The following is an 18,154-nucleotide window of genomic DNA, read 5'->3' on the forward strand; positions in this document are numbered from 1 at the left end:
GGTTGTTTCGTTTGGTTTAGCCCGCTAATCGGTCTTTTCCGTCCTCAGGTCGGCGCCACAGCCCACTTCCAATTCTTCATCTTCACCACATCACTTTCGACGCTTTTCAATCCTCGTCATCTCCACAACCTTATACCCCGCACAACACAAAAATGGCTCTCAAGCGAATCAACAAGGAACTTACGGACCTTGGCCGGTATGCTGTTCACCTTACGAACTGTTGATCTGTTCAATGTGGCTCTGGGATGGTTCCGATGCGGGGTTGTCTATGACCAGCGTCTCAATCGCCTAGTCAACGAGAGGATCATATGCTGACATTTCTACTTTACTTCTAAAGTGACCCTCCTTCATCATGCTCTGCTGGACCTATCCAGGAAGATTTGGTATGCATCCGTCCCCACGCAAGAGCGAAGCGTTGGAGATCATGGCCGGAATGCTGCCAACTGAGCCAGCGCTTCGAGGATATATGACAAATATGCTAACTTGCTATTCTACAGTTCCACTGGCAGGCGACTATCATGGGCCCCGTAAGTCTACCGTGACGATCTGTCGGACAAGCATCTTACCTTAGTTACCTCCTTTGGGAAATTTCGAGCCTGCGAGAGAATGCAGACAGTCAATGCTGACCCAAGTCCCTACAGAGCGACAGCCCCTACTCCAGCGGTGTTTTCTTCCTCGAGATCAACTTCCCCACCGACTACCCTTTCAAGCCTCCTAAGCTGCAGTTCAAGACTCGCATCTACCACCCCAACATCAACTCAAATGGCAGCATCTGCTTAGACATCCTTCGGGACCAATGGAGCCCGGCTTTGACCATCTCCAAGGGTAAGATTATCCTACTTTGATGTGCAAAGACCGAAGTCACTAATCTCGAGAAGTTCTCCTTTCGATCTGTTCCATGCTCACCGACCCCAACCCCGACGACCCTCTGGTGCCTGAGATTGCTCATGTCTACAAAACCGATCGTGCCCGGTACGAGGCTACGGCTCGGGAGTGGACGAGAAAGTACGCAATCTAGATTTCTTCACGGCCAATCTGGACCTGTCTCCTTGGCATACTTTCTTCAAGGCTGCATTAGAGAATTGCTCCGGTTGAGACTGGTGTCTGGAACTGTGTACCAGTGAGGTCTGGAGCAATGGACGAGAAATAGAATCCGGCAGTTACATCCGAGATTCTTTATGAGGTGCTTTAATGGCGAGGGTTATGTTTCTTTGATATTGCTTCCAGCTTTTTCAGTGCCAGCGAGGAAGGCCTGTTCTGCTCTCATATGTTCCTAGGTCTTTCTTCTGATGATGCATACCGGTTTCATACACCGTCCGCGCGTTAGGGGCAAATTGAATTCTTTTGATACATATATTTGGGTTATCTTTGAGAGTGTCTGTGTGAACACTGCGACTAATGGGAATCGTTGAGAAGTTTGATAAAGTTGTGTACACATTATTGCGAATGAAACATGATGAACCGTTCGTGCGCTGGGCTTATTTTATTGTTTGCATGGTTGTATAGCTAAGTGATTACTTCAACTTATTCCCTGTCGATCTAGTGTTGCAGAGGAATATAGGGTTTCTGCCACACTGGACTATCCTTATCAAATGCGAGTTGCAGTGACACACAGCCTTCTGCAGTTTCAGCGGTCTCGGTAGACCACTTTCCTTTTCGCAGCCCGAACTTCTCCGCGACATCATCCTTCAACTTGAAGACCCGCTCTGGGTGACGACGGGCGCCGTTGTCAAATGTGACGAAATTAGAGACATGCTCCTCAGCAGTACTATCAACCCATTCTCCCGGTTCAGCGATAATGAATGCCGGCGGCAACCATGCGCTGTCTTCGTAGTTATAGCCATTTGAACTAACTGCTTGTGAAGCGTGCGGATCATATTTCTCAAAATCCGTCTCGTTTCCGAGCCTTTCGCTGATACTAGAATTCGCTATGTCATAATTGACGTGCTCAATGGGGACGTCTTCGGTTTTCAGTCGGATTTTCCAAAAGAAAGGCTCCCCTTCGTGTGTGATGACGGGGTCTTCCTCGAATGGATCGCCGGTATGCTCGATATACCATACAGATCTTGTTGATGGCGTTGCTGCGTCAATGACGAGAAAGGACTCCCTAAAGCCTTCTTGATCAAGCTTCGACCGTATTGCTTGGTGTGGTAGTCCGTACAGCTCCGGGCGGTCTTGAATGAAGAGCTCCACAGTTGGGTTGAAACGCGCTAGGCTGCCATAGGCAAAGTCGGCATGTATTTGGTTGAGTTCTTCAATAGAAAGAGAACAATTCAGGAAGCCAAAGAGCACATCTGACTTTGCATTGCGGATGATGACCATGACTGGAAAATATTTTGATAGGAGGAGAGTGAAGTTGGGTATTTCAGAATGACAGCCTTGGGCTCCTCGCGCTGCATCCTTAGGTATTTATATCTTGGACGATCAAACCCATTAGTATCCTACTCGTATAACAAAACCCATGATCCAATGATAATCTAACATGTTTCCACTCTTGTCCGCATCTTATGAGGCAGCCGCCTAGCACGTGATGATCAACAAAGCTGAGTACCTCTACTGGGTAATAACATTATATGCTGCACTTTCGACATGACAGATACTACATAAACAAACTAAGGTATGGAGACAAGGCTTTTCTACAGTCAAGAATAGTCCAAGAAATTTGATGGGAACAATAACGACTGAGAGCGAAAACTGTCCGGTCAAGTGGCATCCATGTGGACATGGGACATGGGTCTAGAATTTTGAGTCAATGCCTTATGTCCTTTTCTCGGCCTCGACAATCGATAGAACGTCATTCATTTTAGCCGCCTCGCTCCAAGACTGCCTAACACATTTGCGAAGCCCAAGTCCCGCTCGAAAACGGAATTTAAAAAGGTTTTGTGTCACATTGGCCCAGACAGTCGACGCTTCCCTCGCTCGGGTTAAGTCTTGACAAACAGCGGTTCATCAAGCGAGGGAAATGGCGGGAGATTCTCTGCTGGGTTGGTTATGAGCCCGCATTACATCGGGTGATGTTCTGGTTGAATCTCCCCATAAACCCCCACCCGGGTGTCACCTAAACCAACTTGGATTTAGTGATGCATTGAGGACCCTCTCGATAAAATTCTCCCGTTCTTAGTCGCCATTAAGTTCCGGTCATTAGAAGCCGTCATCTCGACAACATATTTATTATTCTAAAGATGACATGGGATTTGCGATAAGATTGCTGCAGGTCCGAGGTTTCTTCTGAAGCACGTCAGTGTCCTTTTGTATGGATATTGTTGAGTATTTGACAGATTAATATTATTCAATTTCATTCCTATAGGATTGAGGGGTCTTCACATCTCAGCAGGGAAATTTTATATTAGTACTGCTCCATCAATTATTTTCTCTGCTATGATGGAGTCTGAGAAGGCGTTTCCTGGTCCTCAACGCCCTGGCGAGGATGCGATTGAAGAGCACAGCTTGTCGACAGACCCTAACGCCGAGCGAAAGCTTGTCAGAAAATTGGATTTCTACATCATTCCGGTAGTGATGTTGTTGTACTTGCTATCATTTCTAGATAGGTGAGCTGCTAAGCTGATCCACGATTGAGAAATTCTGCTAACGTGTTATGTCAAGGGTAAATATTGGGAATGCGAGGTTCGTGCAATCCATACTCCTCCTTTATAAAAGCCGTAGCATGACTCACACGCCCAAAGGTTGTATGGTCTTGAGGAGGATCTAAACCTCACTGGAGACAGATTCCAGATTGTTACCTCAATTCTCTTCGTTCCTTACTTGGTATGAGCATCTTTTCGTATATGCTACTCTAAGAAATTCCGGCTAAGACATTTACACTATTATAGCTCTCTGAGGTTCCCAGCAATCTTCTTCTCAAAAAGCTCAGGCCATCAAGATGGATTTCTTTCATCGCTACCAGCTGGGGGATTATTGCAACGCTTACTGGCGTGACTCAAAATTATGCTGGTATGATCGTATGTAGACTGGCTCTCGGTCTGGTGGAGGGTGGCCTCTTTCCAGGATTGACTGTTTATTTGACATTATTCTACACCAAGCGCGAGCTGGCTCTTCGCATTGGTTATCTTTTCGTCAGCTCTGCACTTGCTGGCGCCTTTGGTGGCCTTCTCGCCTACGGCATCGGCCACATGGATGGCGTTGCCGGACAACGTGCCTGGCGCTGGATTTTTATTCTGGAGGGCCTGCCCACCGTCGTTCTTGGTGTTGCGACTTGGTTTCTCCTCCCAGACGAGCCAGCCACTGCGTATTTCCTTAATGACAAGGAGAAGGAGATGATGGAGGTTCGTAGGATGCGGCAGGGTCAGAGCAAGTCAGCGGAGCAATTTCACTGGGCAGACTTTAGAGCCTGTATAAAAGACTGGAAAGTTTGGACCTTTTGCATCGGCCTTTTTGGCGTTGACACGATGCTCTATGGTTACAGCACTTTCTTACCAACGATCATCAAGGGCCTTGGTCGTTGGACCACGGCCGAAGTACAGGCCTTGACTATACCGTGTTACGCTTTGGGTGCAATTTCGTATTTGGCTGTTGCTAGATTGTCCGACCATCAACAGATGCGAGGGCTTTATACGGTCATCTTTGGTTGCATTTCCGTCATCGGCTACGGTATTCTCATCGCCGATGCAAGCTCTGGCGTGCATTATTTTGGGTGCTTCATGGTTGGTCTTGGGTTGTACGTGGTGGTAGGGCTGCCTCTGGCTTGGTTGCCGAGCAATTGTCCTCGATACGGCAAGCGGACAACTGCTACAGGATTTCAACTTACTTTTGGAAATTGTGCCGGCGTCATGGCGCCATTTGTATGGTAACCCCTGATCCAGTCTCATATTGACTTGTTTTGGCTAACGATTTTTACGCAAAGCTTTACAAGACAATAGAGGCACCGAGGTATGTCAGAGGACATGCCGTTACGCTGAGCATGGTCGGTTTTGCCACTATCGTTTACGCCTTCATGTGGTTTTGGCTTGCTCGCGTGAACCGGCGAAGGAAGGCTGGTGCCGAAGATTATAAGATAGAAAACTTGACTGAAGAAGAAGTCGACCGGCTTGGTGATGAATCCCCTCATTTCACTTATACCATCTAGCTCAACGTCTCCTACGATCTATCTGTAATTTCTGCGCATTCAAAAGCAAAGGACTTGGTCAATGCCCGGATTCTACCCAAATTATTTGGATTTATGAGCATAGATTTTATATACTTTACTTAATGATTAGATAAAACACCTCTAGTATAGATTAGACCTAAAAGATTTATTTTTCAAAGAATTCTCAAAAGAATCTTTCGGATTGCAGAACAGATATCGGCCTGGAAACGAGATAGCTTGAGGAAATGAGCGGAACAATAACGAAACGGCTCCGATTATTATTTCTGTCACACTTTTTGAATATAGACGCTTCTTTGAGAAAAAGTATTGCTAAATTCACGCCCCAAAGCAAGGTCATTCGGCGGAGAGTACCCTAGGAGTCTGCCATCGCTGAAGTCCCAAGTTATTATATTTCTTGGTTAGGACTAGCGTGATCGCGCTTATGCGCGTATGCCTTGGTGATCCTGTCAACGCGATCTTCATACCACTAGTCATAAAGAAAAACAATCAAGCACTTATGCACTGTTAACATGTCCTTTTCGTATTCCAAGAAGCAGAAAGGGCAAGTATTTACGTTTCCTTCTTCATAATTGAGGTTCTTTGTTTCGTGGATGCGCCGCTGACTCCATCTATGCGAAGCAGATTGAAAACATATTCCCGACAGACAAGATCTTGCATTCGACCCGAAAATGACGCCCCGATTGCGAAAAGGCGGCGTATAGAAGTGCACGAAGATCAAAATGCAGCGATAGAAGTTGGTGTGAAATTCCAAAACTCGCTTGCTGAATCTACACGAGCCAGTAGACGGATTCAGATTGCTGGAACAGACGATCGCCCACTTGATGCGACAAGAAAGCTGGACGAAGACTGCGACGGAAATGCACCGAAGGACGAATTTTCCTCTCATATCTCATCAGATCTGGTTGGCGCACCAACTTCCGACGGAGAAGATGGAGGCCGCCTGTCCAGTTTTGACGGCCTCGCAGCCACAGAGCTTCAAGACTCAACTTTGACGACACCACCTTCATCGCCGCCGCCAATTATTCCGATTGACATGAATATCCGAAAGATTTGGAAGCCAATGTTTTCAGCTGTCCGACGAAGGAGCGGTAATGATATCGGAGCAAGGAAATCCCAAGCACAAAGTACGCAAGCAAATTTACTTGGCGTTGCCCACACCGATGCACGTTCTTCCAAGATATCAAAGGGAAAAAGGCAATCAAATCTTATCCAAATGCAAATAGACGTTGGTATAGAAACGAGGAGGACGTGCAAAGCTTGTGGAATGGACTACGTCCCGTCCAGCGCGGAGGATGATGCGCTACATAAAAGATACCATGCATCCCAATTGGGGGATGGCATTGATTTCGGCAAAGGCTCTACAAAATGGCCCGAATCTAACAGGATCTGGGAGAGCGCACAGTTCTCAGCAAAGGCATCTGCAGAACGATCAACCGGTTTGCGCCAAAATAGCACTGTGGACTACGTGGTAGTCGTCGATCAGAGAAGCTCATTTGCGGAGAAGAGAAAAGCAAGAAAGGCTCTAGACATTGTCACCTCAGAGCTTTCTGCCGTTAGCATTGATGAAAGGACATTATGGGGCACGTCAAAAAAAGAAACGCCATCATCTTGCGGAAGACGACCGATGGGATTTGCAAATGACATGTGCAGCGCAGAAACGAGTACGGATCCAACGGAGCTCTCATCTTCCGATAGCGAGCAAGCTCTTGAGAGTATTATTGGTGGCGATCGCTACAAAATCTATCTTTATATGAGCGGTGATAAATGCGTTGGTCTATGCCTTGCGGAGAGAATTGCCGGGGCGTACCAAGTGCTCGATGGCCAAGACGAGGTTGTCCCGCAGAAACAAGAGACTTGTTCGAAACTGCCGACGCCCATTCCATCTTCCCCAACCACAAATGCAAAATCATCTTTGGCCAGCGCGATATCACGCGCAGATATTCAACAGTCTTCAAATGATATGAGCCGAGAAGAAATTACGCCGCCAATCCTTCCGCGCGATCTAGAGGAGCAGCATTCTGATCCGAGCCCAAACTCTGCAGGTCCAGAATCTCCTAAGCGCGTAATAACATCGAAGAGCTCCTCCATCTCCATCAGTGCAAAACCTACTTCAGCAGTTCTTGGCATTTCACGAATCTGGACATCACGCTCTCATCGAAGACACGGCATCGCGGCCACACTCCTCGATTGCGCAAGAGACCGATTTATCTATGGCATGAAGATACCCAAGGACTTGATTGCATTCAGTCAACCTACCGAGAGCGGTGTAAGATTAGCGGAGAATTGGTTCGGGAAAGACAAAAGATGGCATGTATATCGTGAAGATTAGATTAGTTGTATTTCAAAATTATTCATCGATTACTGAGTTCAAGATTTTTGCCAGTTCATCTCTGGGTTATTTTCAACAATTGGCCAAATTTTTAGACATAAGTAATTGTGTCCCGAAATTGAAATATTTAGGTCGATGCAGTACTTAGCAATACAACCCACTCTATTGCGCTACTAGACGTGGAGTGAACGACAATTCAGCATGGATTCTAGAAAAAAATTATATGACTACGCATAGAGAATAATTTGAAGAAGACCAATAAATTGACTTTGTTCCGTAAGATTTTGGGCTTCTGTTTATAACTGGCCGGGTTTGCCATTTAGCAAGGATGATGTCAACAAATCAGATAACGGAGATAGATCCAGCGGTAAGCTCGCGTCCCGAAACCCCGACCTACAGTGAGCTATCGAGCGGCCCAAGGCCTGCGGGATAAAGGTGAAACCCATTATTATTCTCCTATTCACTCTCAAGTTCGGGCGTGCTTACATTCGTTTTTTCATCTCATCAGGGCAATGAGTTTCTAATACCACTTTCATGATGTCTGGCGAATTATCCACTTCGAACCCTTTCCGTCGAGTGCCGCCAGCGGAAATCGAGCCCGATGATGTGTTGTCGGTAGAGAAGCGCTTCCCACCTCTTCCTGGAGGTAATTGTGCTCCATTCTAGATATTCACGGGGATATCGACTTGCGAATGATACGCTCGAGATACTAATTAAATAGATCACAACTCAAGCACCAAAGACGTCCGCGTCGGATCGGCGCCGCCTTCCCCGCCTCTTGACAAGCACAGCTCCTCCGATAGAGAACCGACTCCTGTGCCATATGGTATCGGTCATGAACCATCTCCCCCGTCGACACATGAATCCCCAAACAACACCACTGCAGCGGGTATCACAGATCCCTTTGAGTCTGACTCAGAAAGTGAGAGTGACGAGGATCGGAACAATGCACGGAAGACCAGTACGTCACCCATGCCCGCAGGCAGCCACCAAACCGCAGTCGCTCCGAAAAACCCGTTTCAAAAGACATTAGCGACAATGCAGGGGACAAGCTCTCAAGAGAAAGACATTGGTGGGACACAGTCCTCGAGACCAACAATTGGAGATTCAATCAAGTCAGCCAAGACAAGGCCATCATTGGACGTAGACAGTTTCAAACGCCTCCTTATGACAGGAAACGCGAATGCACCAAAGCATGGGACCCCTGCTACATCACATCTTCACCCGGGAAGTGCCCAGCAAGGCGCCATTGGAGATAGCAGCAGCAATACTGATTCGTCTTCGATCTCTCGACAATCAATATTTGAGCCTATGCCCGAAGCAACACCCGATTCACCTCGCACCTCTCATGAGATCTTTGCTTCTGACGATGAACGCCTGCGGCTGGTTCGTAGCATAAGCTCAGGATCCAACAAGATAAAGCCTGCGCCACCAAAGACCCGACATGGGAAACCAATTCGGAGTAACACCCCGCAGACCGTATCTTTCTCAGATCCTTCTTTAAGTTGGTCATCATTTGAGAAACCTATGCCAGCCAAACCTAGTCGTCCGGAGTCTGCCGTATTCGTTAAGACCCCAACTGATATCAACAAACCATTACCGCCTGCTCCTGCTCCTGCTCCCGCTCCTAGTCCTCCTCAGTCGCAGCATGATAATGCTCTGTCCCCTTCAGGCACCAAGATGCAAACTACTGAGTCTTCTATATCTTCTGCTACACAGTCACGCAAACCGCCCGCCCCTCCCTCACGACGTCAGAGCTACTTGAAATCATCACAATCTCCAATTTCCAGGAGCGATTCTCGGTCAATTCTCACCGAAGCTGGAGAAAGCTCTTCTGGTGAGGTTCTCGCATTGTCGTCTTCTTCTTCCAAATTAGCGGCTCAAGGACCAAAAGCTCCGCCTCCGCCCCCATCACGCCGCCCTGGTGGCGGCCACGCTCGGACGATGTCCGACTATCCATCATCCCCCGCAACGCCCCTATCTACTGTCTCAACGGGTGGAACACGCCCAATACGTTCCTCATCAGGATCAAAACCTCATGGACCTGCCCCACCTCCGGTGCCTCCAAGCCGCACACAGTCTTCGTCCTCCCGACGGGCTCGGGGGTCATCAGTATCTTCCTCCTCCAGCGCCGCGCCATTCCCGCCACAACCACCTCCAAGAAGGGGTTCGGCGCGGAGCAGCCTTGACACTTCCATTCCCATGACCGCAAGCCCACCTTCTGAGCTCATCCAAGATACTGATCAAGTCAGTGAACGACGACAGTCAGTGGCATCCCTTGACAAAACCGCCAAAGCTGAGTCCAAACGCGACTCTGGTGATATTGACATTCTGGCAGACCTGACTGCATTACAAAGGGAGGTTGATGAACTCCGGGGTCGGTATGCATCCCGATCGGCCAGCGGATAGCTGAAAGATTTTCATTCACCGCCAAATTTCATGTCGTTGAAATGAATTTGGTTCTATTTTGTTTTTGGTCGAAGCTTACAGAAAAAGCTACAGATGAAAATTGCTCTGGGGTTTGGCGAACAGGATTTTAAAGTAGCATATGATTCATGTGTGGGAACTAAATTTGCTTGTCTCTGGCTAATTTACTGTTCCTATTCTTATTTGATACCGTATGGCATGATTGATATGCAAACTCATGCCGTCTGTTTGTATTTAGTATATTATGGTAGAGGTTGACGACAACAGCAAGCAAGCGGCTGTTGCATCAATGGCATTGCACCTGTCTCTATGCTTTCCCCTGCTCGAGCAGAGATTTTGACGATGTTTTAAGGCTCATAGCATTGGTAATTATGTCGAGGACAGTGGATTTTTACTGCCTGTTAGATGGGAGCAAACCAACAAACAGTGCCACACCTAGGCGCTCTAGATGCTCGGGCATACAACCAATTTTGTTTGATATAAAAGACCGAAGGAAGCTATACAGTGATTCGTTTCTATCGACGTAGTTGAGAAGTGAAAAGTCTTAAGATAAGATAAAGAGGTTAGAGATGTAGACGCAGTTCTCATGACCGCCTTCCCTTGGGATCCTAACTATGAATATGCAGAAAGGCTCTAGGTTTGTTGCTATGGTGGAAAAGACGAAGGGAAAGTGGATGATCACTAGAACGATAGTGCTACTAGCGGAAGTTTATTCACAAGCGAGCTAAATTCGCACTGTATTAGGCACTTGATAAACGCGTATGGAAGCATGTTTGTCTTTGTACCGCAACATTGAGCTCTGCATAATTGGGAATAGTGCAAGGTCTGTGCCTCGCTTACCCTCGCCCTCTCCGCATTCCCCGCCTTTGCCTCTGTCAGCAACGGAAATACAATAATAAGAAGAGTTACCGTAACAAGACTTTCATCTTATAGCATTTTGTACGTTTTGAGGAGGTATCGAAACTGTACACCTACTAAACACCATACACACGCGCGAAAGCTCCAGCTCCGTCGCATCTGTTGCTCTCCATCATCCTTCGTGCAGTTGCTGTCGGTTCTTTTTTTGCTCGGGAGGCATTGCAATTTCAGCTCTTGATCAGTTATCTATCTTGCGGCATACCCTAGTTGTGGAGGGTACTGGTTCTTGGAGGAGATAGCGCTTGAGCCTACCTCTCTTTAGACGTTGTTGCTTCGAAGAACGGAAGGAGATATTACGAGGACAAGTCTGAACATGGGCCATATCGATATCAGGGAATTGCTGCAATTCCCCTCCGGCGACAATTCATCAGATGTCTTGATCAACAATGTGCATTTTAACAAGACGGCATTGAATCACTACAACTATACCCTCTATAGCAATGGCACGCTCTCCAACAGCTCCAAATGCTATCTGGTCTTTGACCAGTTCCAACCGGTCATGCTCTCTAATGGCACCTTTATCAACGGCACCTCTTGTTATCTTCCATATTATCACATCCAGGACCGCGGCACCCTTGGAATAGTCTTTGCCTGTCTCTTTGCTGTGAGCATCATGTTCACAATGATCAACCTCCGAAAGCACGGCCGTTTGTTCTTGCCAAAGGAGAAGAGGTTCCGGGCTATTGGAAGACGTTGGCAATGGTATTGGATGCTGTTTGTGGCAGCATGTGGAATCATTAGTGGTTTGACAAGCGTGGATGTTGATCGCGATTACTTGCAGAGTTTGGCCCTCATCTTGACCAACTTCTTCTATTATCTCATGCTGCCTGGGATTCTGGCGGCTGTATGGGAGGCAACAAGACACTGGTCAGTTATCCGATTCCTAGCACACGTATATTTGGCTAATCTTCATATCAGGGGCTCGTGGCAAGAAAGACAAATCTATGACAGTGATCCGTATTCTCTTCCCCAGGACGACGTTAGATCGAAAAAAGAGTTCTGGATGCCTCTTATGTTTTATCTCTTCACCTGGCTGGTAAGGATCGATTTTTGCTGTACCTGTTTGATTCGGTAATAACAGATCTGATAGAACTTTTTTATGGTGATCCCACGCTCGTGGTCCTCCATTCAGCTGCAGCGATCGTTGGAGCAGCAAAATCTCAACGCCAAGCCTGCCGCCACTGATGCACGCTTCAAGGCCGGCTCGATCCTCGCCGCGGTAGCCTGGCTTATAATTTGTTACTCTCTTCGTCATTCCATCCACTATTACAAGCCTCGTGGGCGTGGTATATGGCAGAGCTTCAACGGATTTTTCCATTGGGCACCTGTAAAGCTCCTACTCGCCATCACCATACTAGCAGTCCGCGTCGGTTACGGCATAGCATCAGCATTTGACTGGAGCATTAGCCCGCTCAAATACAATGTTCAACCAGGATGGATGTTCGGCCTAGGCTATGCCACCACGCTTCTGATAATCATCATCTTTGAGATTTGGGGCTACGTTGACGAGAACGAGGACCGCTTGTTGATCGCCCAGCGCAGAGAGCGGGGACGTGCTCATGATGCAGAACTTGGCCTGGTTAAGAAACCAAGCTGGTGGAGCAAGCTTCATGGTGGCCCCACACTCACCTCTGATGAGCGTTTGCGCGCTTTTGGGGCTGAGCTGGGCGGCGGACAGCCTACTCGTCGGAACATAGAACGAACACTAGAGCTTGGAAATATGCCCACTCACCAAGCTGATCCGGCAGAGAACCCGTTCAGAGACACTCCATCGAATGAAAATACTCCGAGGATGTCTACACCCAGGCAAAATAGCAATGCTAGCTCGAACTGGGGTGGCAGTGAGAGGACATTGGGAGCAGGAGCCCCACCTACTAAAGTGAGGAGTATGCTCGACATTTGATTGACATGGGATTGGTGGAATTCGACCGGTGGTGTATTACTAGTCATTCACTTCTGTTTGCAGCCTTCCTCTCTTTTTTTTTTCAGTCGTATTATTTTAATAATGGGTAGGTCATGGGTTTGCCGGGAGGCGTTGGTACGGCAAGGTGTCGGTGGGTCAAATGCAATGCCGTTAAGCACATGATTTTTTGCTTGCTCGTTTGATTTTCTTGGTATATCGATAGTCTACATTTGTATTATACTCTTCATATGAGTCGTCACGCTCATTACGTATAGTTTCGTGTTTGAAAGATTGAGAGTGAAATTTCGATAAGGGAAGAGTTCATAATTGTGAATAATAAGCTTATTGAATACGTTGCAAACGGTTTATCCCGGCTTTATTTTTCAGCTCTATGTGGGCATTGCGGGGTTTTAAGCTACCTTGACGTGTTCTATGGTTATTCTGTTCACCTGAAACCTTAACTACGAGAGAATGTCACAGGTGGAGCTCTCACTGAATTTCCGCAGATTCATAACCGAACTTCGGGAGGCTACCTCCACCCCGCCTAACCAAGATATTGCATCATCTCGTTTATCTGTCTCTGCTCCACGAGAGAGCGGCGGACATATTTTCTGCCGGCAAAATCTCAAACCCAGCCGACGCGTCGGGACGCGAAATATCCCAGCCAGATCTGAAGCTATCCCAAATTGTTATCATAATATTCTCTCCTTCTGGTAACTGTTGAACTCACTGAGGTTATTTAAAAGCCCTCGAGTCTACAGCTGGCCAGATCACAAAATCGCTATCCTATTCCTAGCTTCGCCGATCTTGAGCGCCTTTGTTCCCCGATCCTTACATTTCGCGATTCCGGACCCTCTGCGAAACATGTCCGAGCGCTTGCGATCGCGGACCAAATCCATGACAGAATAAGGTTGATGAGCAACATATATTTGTATGGAGACCTTGCGAACGGAATATAATAGGACATTTTCCTTGTGAAGCCTGCGTTTCCAACAACCTGAAGCTATCCCGCTGGGGATTCTCGCGTCACCGTCAACACAACGTTACAACGTCCGCGGCCGGATTGAAGAATACATACTTTGAACGCCTACCCTCCTTTCGTCGCCTCCTTTTCCCATCTTCACAATGGCAGCGGCGCTCACGATGCAGAACGAGTTACCTTCTGCCCAAAAACCCAGAGACGCAGCCCGCGGAGATCATGAGAAAGCTCGAAAAGCATCCGGTGATTCGACCGACGGCGCAACCACGGCGATGACAAAGGACAATGAAGGCGCCCCGAATATTCGCAATGTCGTTCTGGGCGACTTGCTTTTCAGAACGTGGTATCCGTCTTTCTACCCTGATGATCTTGTCGGACGGGATCTGGAGAGATTGTACGTGTGCCGGTGGTGCTTCAAGTATTCGAGAGAGTTGATTCCGTTTTTGAGACATTTGGTATGTGCTCCCATAAGATATTTGAGAGAATCTCAAATGCTGCACGGCTTGAGGGAGTTATATGAATCGGCTTGCGATTAAGAATTCTTTTACTGATATAGCTAATTGAGCCAGAAAGCATGCGATATGAAACATACTCCGCCGTCGGATACACTTGTTTATGCCAAAGAGAATTACTCGCTATACATGGTGGACGGTCAGAGGCACAAGGTGCGCACTACGTTTTGCTCTTTTGTCAAAGTGTCACTGCCTTTCCGCATGTCTTTCGACCAAGATGCAATTGGCACCCAATATATAAGGAACAATTGGAAGAGTAGCCATGGACTACGCTAATGCGTGATACTATTTCTAGCTCTTCACGCAAAACCTCTCCCTATTTGCCAAACTCTTTCTCGATAATAAATCAGTCTTTTACGATGTCTCGGGCTTTCTCTACTATCTCCTTGTGCAGACCGACCCCGTCACCGCCCAGAGACAAGTCGTGGGCTTCTTCTCCAAGGAGAAAATGAGTTGGGATAATAACAATCTCGCGTGTATATTAATATTTCCGCCCTGGCAGCGCAGAGGACTTGGCCAAATGCTCATGGGCGTGAGTTATGAGCTGAGCCGACGAGAGAAGAGGATCGGAGGACCAGAGAAACGTACGTCCAAAACTTCCTATCTTCGAATTTGTGTATTTCTTTGTTTCGATGAATTTTAACCGTCTTTTCAACGCTGGATGTTATTGTTCAATCAGGACTAATATTATTGATGCAGCGCTCTCCGATCTTGGCCGCCGGGCCTACCTCTCCTTCTGGTCCGCCACAATAGCGCGCCTCATACTCTCGGCATCACCATCTTCGCCGCAACCCAAAGGAAAGGTTGCCGCCTCAGAACCAGCTTTCTCGGTCAAAGACATTTCGGATATAACGTATATTCTGATTGACGATATTATTGCTACCTTGAAGGAAATGAAGTTACTTGGTCGCGAAAAGAGAGTCGATGGGTCCATTGTCATATCCAAAGAGAGCGTAAGGCAATGGGCGAACCGAAATAGAATTGATTTGAGAAACCCTGTTGATCCAGAGGCTTTTCTCGAGAAACCGCCTCCCGAGGGCGAGGAAGATGATGAGGAAGGTGAGGGGAACGAGGATGATGAAGAAATGGAAGACGAGGAGGACGATGAGTCTTGAGTCATATCTTGACACTACATCGGCAGCTCACAGGCAGGATTTTTGAGCAATTGTAAAAGCTGAACCTACTTGCAGTCCTTGGCCAGAATGCTGTAACATTCGTCCATGGGATATGCCAAACGCAGCTTTCCGGGCTACGTTTGAACAGGCTTGTTCACTTGGCGGTTGCAACTGGTTTGTTCCAGTCGGACATCATCTTGGTCAGAATCAGATGCAACGCCTCTCCAGGAGCTTCGACTGGAATCAAGGATGCCGCGCAATCCAGGTACGGCTAGTACTGTCCTCGACGCTACTTTGCGCATTTGAACAACAGATTACTCGCGTCTCGCCAATAATCAAAGCGCATCCGGCTGAGTAAATCCGGTCCCACGACTTTTGCAATCCACTAGATATCTACCGTCTCGAACGTTCTGCAAACTCGCAGATCAAATTCGCTACTACTTCCGGCTTCTCTTCTACCGGATAATGACCTGCCCCAGCGATCCATCCGTCGCCCGACACAGACACAAGGGCGCTCTTTTCAATCGTGTCTTCCAAGACAGACTTGAAATCCCTTAACAGCGGGTCATCCGCACCAAATACCACCGTCGCTTTCCACGACGCCGCTCCACTACTTTCGCCCGTCGTTCTACGTCTCGTAGATCTTGTATTGAGAGCAGCGTCTCTACTGCTTCCGGTGGCATGAACACCATTATCTCGAACCCGGACATTCTCTTCGTCATCATCACCGGTTCCAAACGCTCTTCGCACTCCCCCTCCATCCGTACTTCCCTGGCCGACTCTCCGCCAGAACGCTCTAACCAGACGATCGTCCCTCGCGAGAAGCGCCTGGGCCGCCAGATTCGAGAAAAACACACGCTGGGGCCCAAGCAGTCCTTCGAGCAAACGAAACGCGCGTGTCGAGCGGGCATTGAATAGAAATATATCCGAAAACCCAGGTACCATGTGCGCGAACCGACCGACCGAGGACTTGGACATGCTCAGCAGCCGCGCGTGTGTGCGTAATGCGGAGAAGTATGTCTGCATGTAGTTTATCCATGCCGCTACTGGCGCCGGAAGACGGAATATCCGATAATGATGGTGATGAAAGAAGCCAAACCCACGACGGTCTCTTTCACTTTCACTTTCTCCTGGCCCCGGCCCCGGCCCTGGCCCGGTCCGTATTTCAAATTCACTCTCTCCCGCATTGCCAGAAGAAAGTGCAGCTTGGCTATACGTAAACGAAGAAAACGACGACGTGGGAGAAAACGGAGCACCGTATCCCCTGACCACATCCGCCGTTGTGGTTGGTGACGGCGCCATGTATCGCATGATTGCCCATTCGGGGAGAAACCCGTCGAAGATCCCTGTGCTGAGGAACCATAGAATGTATAGCAAGTAGTAGTGGAGGCGTATATCCGAGGGCCGTGGGGCGAAGAATGTGTTGAGGCAGAATATCCGCGGGCGGATGAGTGGTAGTGTGGGAGCGGCCGAGAGGGCGATACAACTGGTTATACTGTCAGTTTTATTTGGTTATTCTTTTTCTTTTTCTCGTATTCTATTCTATCCTATTCTATCTATTTATTTTGGGTTTGTCTTTTCTTTTAATTCGTTTTTTCTCAAAATGAAGCGTCTATAATATAAAAGAAACTTACCCTCCCCAATCATGCCCCACTAGTATACAGTCCCGCGGGACATCAAAGCGGGTGAAAAACTCCCGGAGCGTTCGAACATGTAGTTGAAACGAGATGAGTCGTGGATCAACGGGCTTGTCGCTGAGCCCGTGGCCAAGGAAGTCGAGCGCATATACCTCGTACCCTTGGGCGACTAAAGCCGGGATGACCTGTGTGTTTTTCCTGATGTTATTTTTCATGCAGTCCGCCCAGTCTTTAAACAAACCAACTTCTGGTGTAGTGGTGTCCGTGCTTGCTCTCTTGCATATATCATGCGGAGTGCAAGCAAGCAAGGAAGGGAATGAAAGGGAACAACGTGGAGAGGTTGGACGCAGGAACATGGTGCTGAGACTGTACTGGAAGGAATAGGATGCAGAATGTATTTCCAATGATAGGACTTGAAAATAAACAGGAGCAAAACAAAATATGAGAAGAAAAAGAGAAAAAAAGTAAGAAAAAGAAGAAAAGACAAAAGACTCGCTTCGACGACAAAAAGGAAAAGACGGACATAAAAGAGAAGACTTACATCCCGCCACATAAAACACCAACTCGGATTCCCATGCAACAGCAGCACCGTCCCCCTTTTCCTGCCCGGCGGCACAGGCAACTCATGCACAACTCCCACTCGCGCCCCACACACCACAAACCCCTCTACCACTCGCAGATTATTGCTGTTGCTGCTGTTGCTGCTGTTGCCGTTGCTGCTGTTGTTATAATCCCAGCCCGCATCTTTCAACACCGCCTCTCGTCTCGCGCAGAGCACCTGCTCTGGCGAAAACACAAACGTGCCATCCCCCTGCTGTCTCGCAAGATTCTCATCCCGCACGCGCTGCGCATCGGCCAGAGAAATAAACTCTTGTCGCTTTTGCGCAGAGAAGATACATTGGATGCTCGCGAAAAGAAAAGCAAACAACGAGCCCTGCGGAGGGCGGGAAACGACTGAATATAGAAGACGTAAGAGGTATAGAGGGAGAAGGTAGAGAATGAGTAGAAGCCGGATGAGTGTGAATGAGAGGAGGAAGTGGAGGATGTAGAATGCGGGAATGAGAATGTAGTCGTGCAGAGAAAGGGGGCGGGTAGGTTGGGATTGGCCCTGGACCTGGCGCTGGCGCTGGGACTGGGACTGGCGGGGAGAAAAAGACCAGAACCAGGACCAGGAACGAGGCCAAGGCAAAGGCCAGGGCCAGGACAAAAGGGAACTAGGTTGCGGATGGG

At 48.1% G+C, this 18,154-nt stretch overlaps 8 protein-coding genes across 8 annotated transcripts; 6 read left to right on the forward strand and 2 right to left on the reverse strand.

Annotated features, from left to right (window-relative positions):
- Window positions 1–110: 110 nt before the first annotated feature.
- Window positions 111–1,015, forward strand: L228DRAFT_221801 (ubiquitin-conjugating enzyme E2-16 kDa; the record flags this gene model as incomplete). The annotated part of the gene is made up of 5 exons (XM_018330282.1): window positions 111–196; window positions 338–383; window positions 498–527; window positions 642–825; window positions 876–1,015. Coding segments are annotated over exons 1-5 (444 nt in total), but the record flags the coding sequence as incomplete, so codon positions are not given.
- A 332-nt stretch (window positions 1,016–1,347) lies between these two features.
- L228DRAFT_248529 (hypothetical protein) lies at window positions 1,348–2,466 on the reverse strand. The gene has a single exon (XM_018332870.1). The coding sequence runs from the start codon at window positions 2,320–2,322 to the stop codon at window positions 1,540–1,542; it is 783 nt and encodes a 260-aa protein (XP_018187336.1). The 5' UTR covers window positions 2,323–2,466; the 3' UTR covers window positions 1,348–1,539.
- A 691-nt stretch (window positions 2,467–3,157) lies between these two features.
- L228DRAFT_159847 (putative MFS transporter) lies at window positions 3,158–5,175 on the forward strand. Its single transcript, XM_018329385.1, has 5 exons — window positions 3,158–3,548; window positions 3,604–3,624; window positions 3,684–3,765; window positions 3,831–4,799; window positions 4,862–5,175. The coding sequence occupies exons 1-5, from the start codon at window positions 3,379–3,381 to the stop codon at window positions 5,081–5,083; spliced, it is 1,464 nt and encodes a 487-aa protein (XP_018187337.1). The 5' UTR covers window positions 3,158–3,378; the 3' UTR covers window positions 5,084–5,175.
- A 409-nt stretch (window positions 5,176–5,584) lies between these two features.
- Window positions 5,585–7,433, forward strand: L228DRAFT_283913 (hypothetical protein; the record flags this gene model as incomplete). The annotated part of the gene is made up of 2 exons (XM_018336158.1): window positions 5,585–5,645; window positions 5,726–7,433. Exons 1-2 carry the CDS (start codon window positions 5,614–5,616, stop codon window positions 7,431–7,433), a joined length of 1,740 nt encoding a protein of 579 aa, XP_018187338.1. The 5' UTR covers window positions 5,585–5,613.
- A 665-nt stretch (window positions 7,434–8,098) lies between these two features.
- L228DRAFT_248532 (hypothetical protein) lies at window positions 8,099–10,328 on the forward strand. Its single transcript, XM_018332871.1, has one exon. The coding sequence runs from the start codon at window positions 8,406–8,408 to the stop codon at window positions 9,840–9,842; it is 1,437 nt and encodes a 478-aa protein (XP_018187339.1). The 5' UTR covers window positions 8,099–8,405; the 3' UTR covers window positions 9,843–10,328.
- Window positions 10,329–10,749: 421 nt separating this feature from the next.
- On the forward strand, window positions 10,750–12,945 carry L228DRAFT_283915 (hypothetical protein). Its single transcript, XM_018336159.1, has 3 exons — window positions 10,750–11,645; window positions 11,697–11,814; window positions 11,869–12,945. The coding sequence occupies exons 1-3, from the start codon at window positions 11,092–11,094 to the stop codon at window positions 12,679–12,681; spliced, it is 1,485 nt and encodes a 494-aa protein (XP_018187340.1). The 5' UTR covers window positions 10,750–11,091; the 3' UTR covers window positions 12,682–12,945.
- A 605-nt stretch (window positions 12,946–13,550) lies between these two features.
- Window positions 13,551–15,287, forward strand: L228DRAFT_261915 (hypothetical protein; the record flags this gene model as incomplete). Its single annotated transcript, XM_018334375.1, has 4 exons — window positions 13,551–14,115; window positions 14,230–14,325; window positions 14,468–14,756; window positions 14,872–15,287. Exons 1-4 carry the CDS (start codon window positions 13,807–13,809, stop codon window positions 15,285–15,287), a joined length of 1,110 nt encoding a protein of 369 aa, XP_018187341.1. The 5' UTR covers window positions 13,551–13,806.
- A 196-nt stretch (window positions 15,288–15,483) lies between these two features.
- On the reverse strand, window positions 15,484–17,475 carry L228DRAFT_159959 (alpha/beta-hydrolase). The gene is made up of 2 exons (XM_018329386.1): window positions 16,922–17,475; window positions 15,484–16,773 (listed from the first exon to the last, which is right to left on the reverse strand). The coding sequence occupies exons 1-2, from the start codon at window positions 17,278–17,280 to the stop codon at window positions 15,681–15,683; spliced, it is 1,452 nt and encodes a 483-aa protein (XP_018187342.1). The 5' UTR covers window positions 17,281–17,475; the 3' UTR covers window positions 15,484–15,680.
- Window positions 17,476–18,154: the final 679 nt, after the last annotated feature.

Source organism: Xylona heveae (genome assembly GCF_001619985.1).
Source record: "Xylona heveae TC161 unplaced genomic scaffold L228scaffold_7, whole genome shotgun sequence".
Classification (NCBI taxonomy): Eukaryota; Fungi; Ascomycota; class Xylonomycetes; order Xylonales; family Xylonaceae; genus Xylona; species Xylona heveae.

Bases quoted from the DNA above. Each gene is read 5' to 3' on its own strand.
- L228DRAFT_159959 (XM_018329386.1), bottom strand. From the start codon at position 17,280: ATGTTCCTGCGTCCAACCTCTCCACGTTGTTCCCTTTCATTCCCTTCC. The intron at 16,774-16,921 runs GTAAGTTTCTTT...CAGTATAACCAG, and splicing joins GTGGGGCATGATTGGGGAGG to TTGTATCGCCCTCTCGGCCG.
- L228DRAFT_159847 (XM_018329385.1), top strand. From the start codon at position 3,379: ATGATGGAGTCTGAGAAGGCGTTTCCTGGTCCTCAACGCCCTGGCGAG. The intron at 3,549-3,603 runs GTGAGCTGCTAA...TGTTATGTCAAG, and splicing joins TTGCTATCATTTCTAGATAG to GGTAAATATTGGGAATGCGA. The intron at 3,625-3,683 runs GTTCGTGCAATC...ACACGCCCAAAG, and splicing joins GTAAATATTGGGAATGCGAG to GTTGTATGGTCTTGAGGAGG.
- L228DRAFT_248529 (XM_018332870.1), bottom strand. From the start codon at position 2,322: ATGGTCATCATCCGCAATGCAAAGTCAGATGTGCTCTTTGGCTTCCTG.
- L228DRAFT_283915 (XM_018336159.1), top strand. From the start codon at position 11,092: ATGGGCCATATCGATATCAGGGAATTGCTGCAATTCCCCTCCGGCGAC. The intron at 11,646-11,696 runs GTCAGTTATCCG...TCTTCATATCAG, and splicing joins TGGGAGGCAACAAGACACTG to GGGCTCGTGGCAAGAAAGAC. The intron at 11,815-11,868 runs GTAAGGATCGAT...CAGATCTGATAG, and splicing joins TTTATCTCTTCACCTGGCTG to AACTTTTTTATGGTGATCCC.
- L228DRAFT_248532 (XM_018332871.1), top strand. From the start codon at position 8,406: ATGCCCGCAGGCAGCCACCAAACCGCAGTCGCTCCGAAAAACCCGTTT.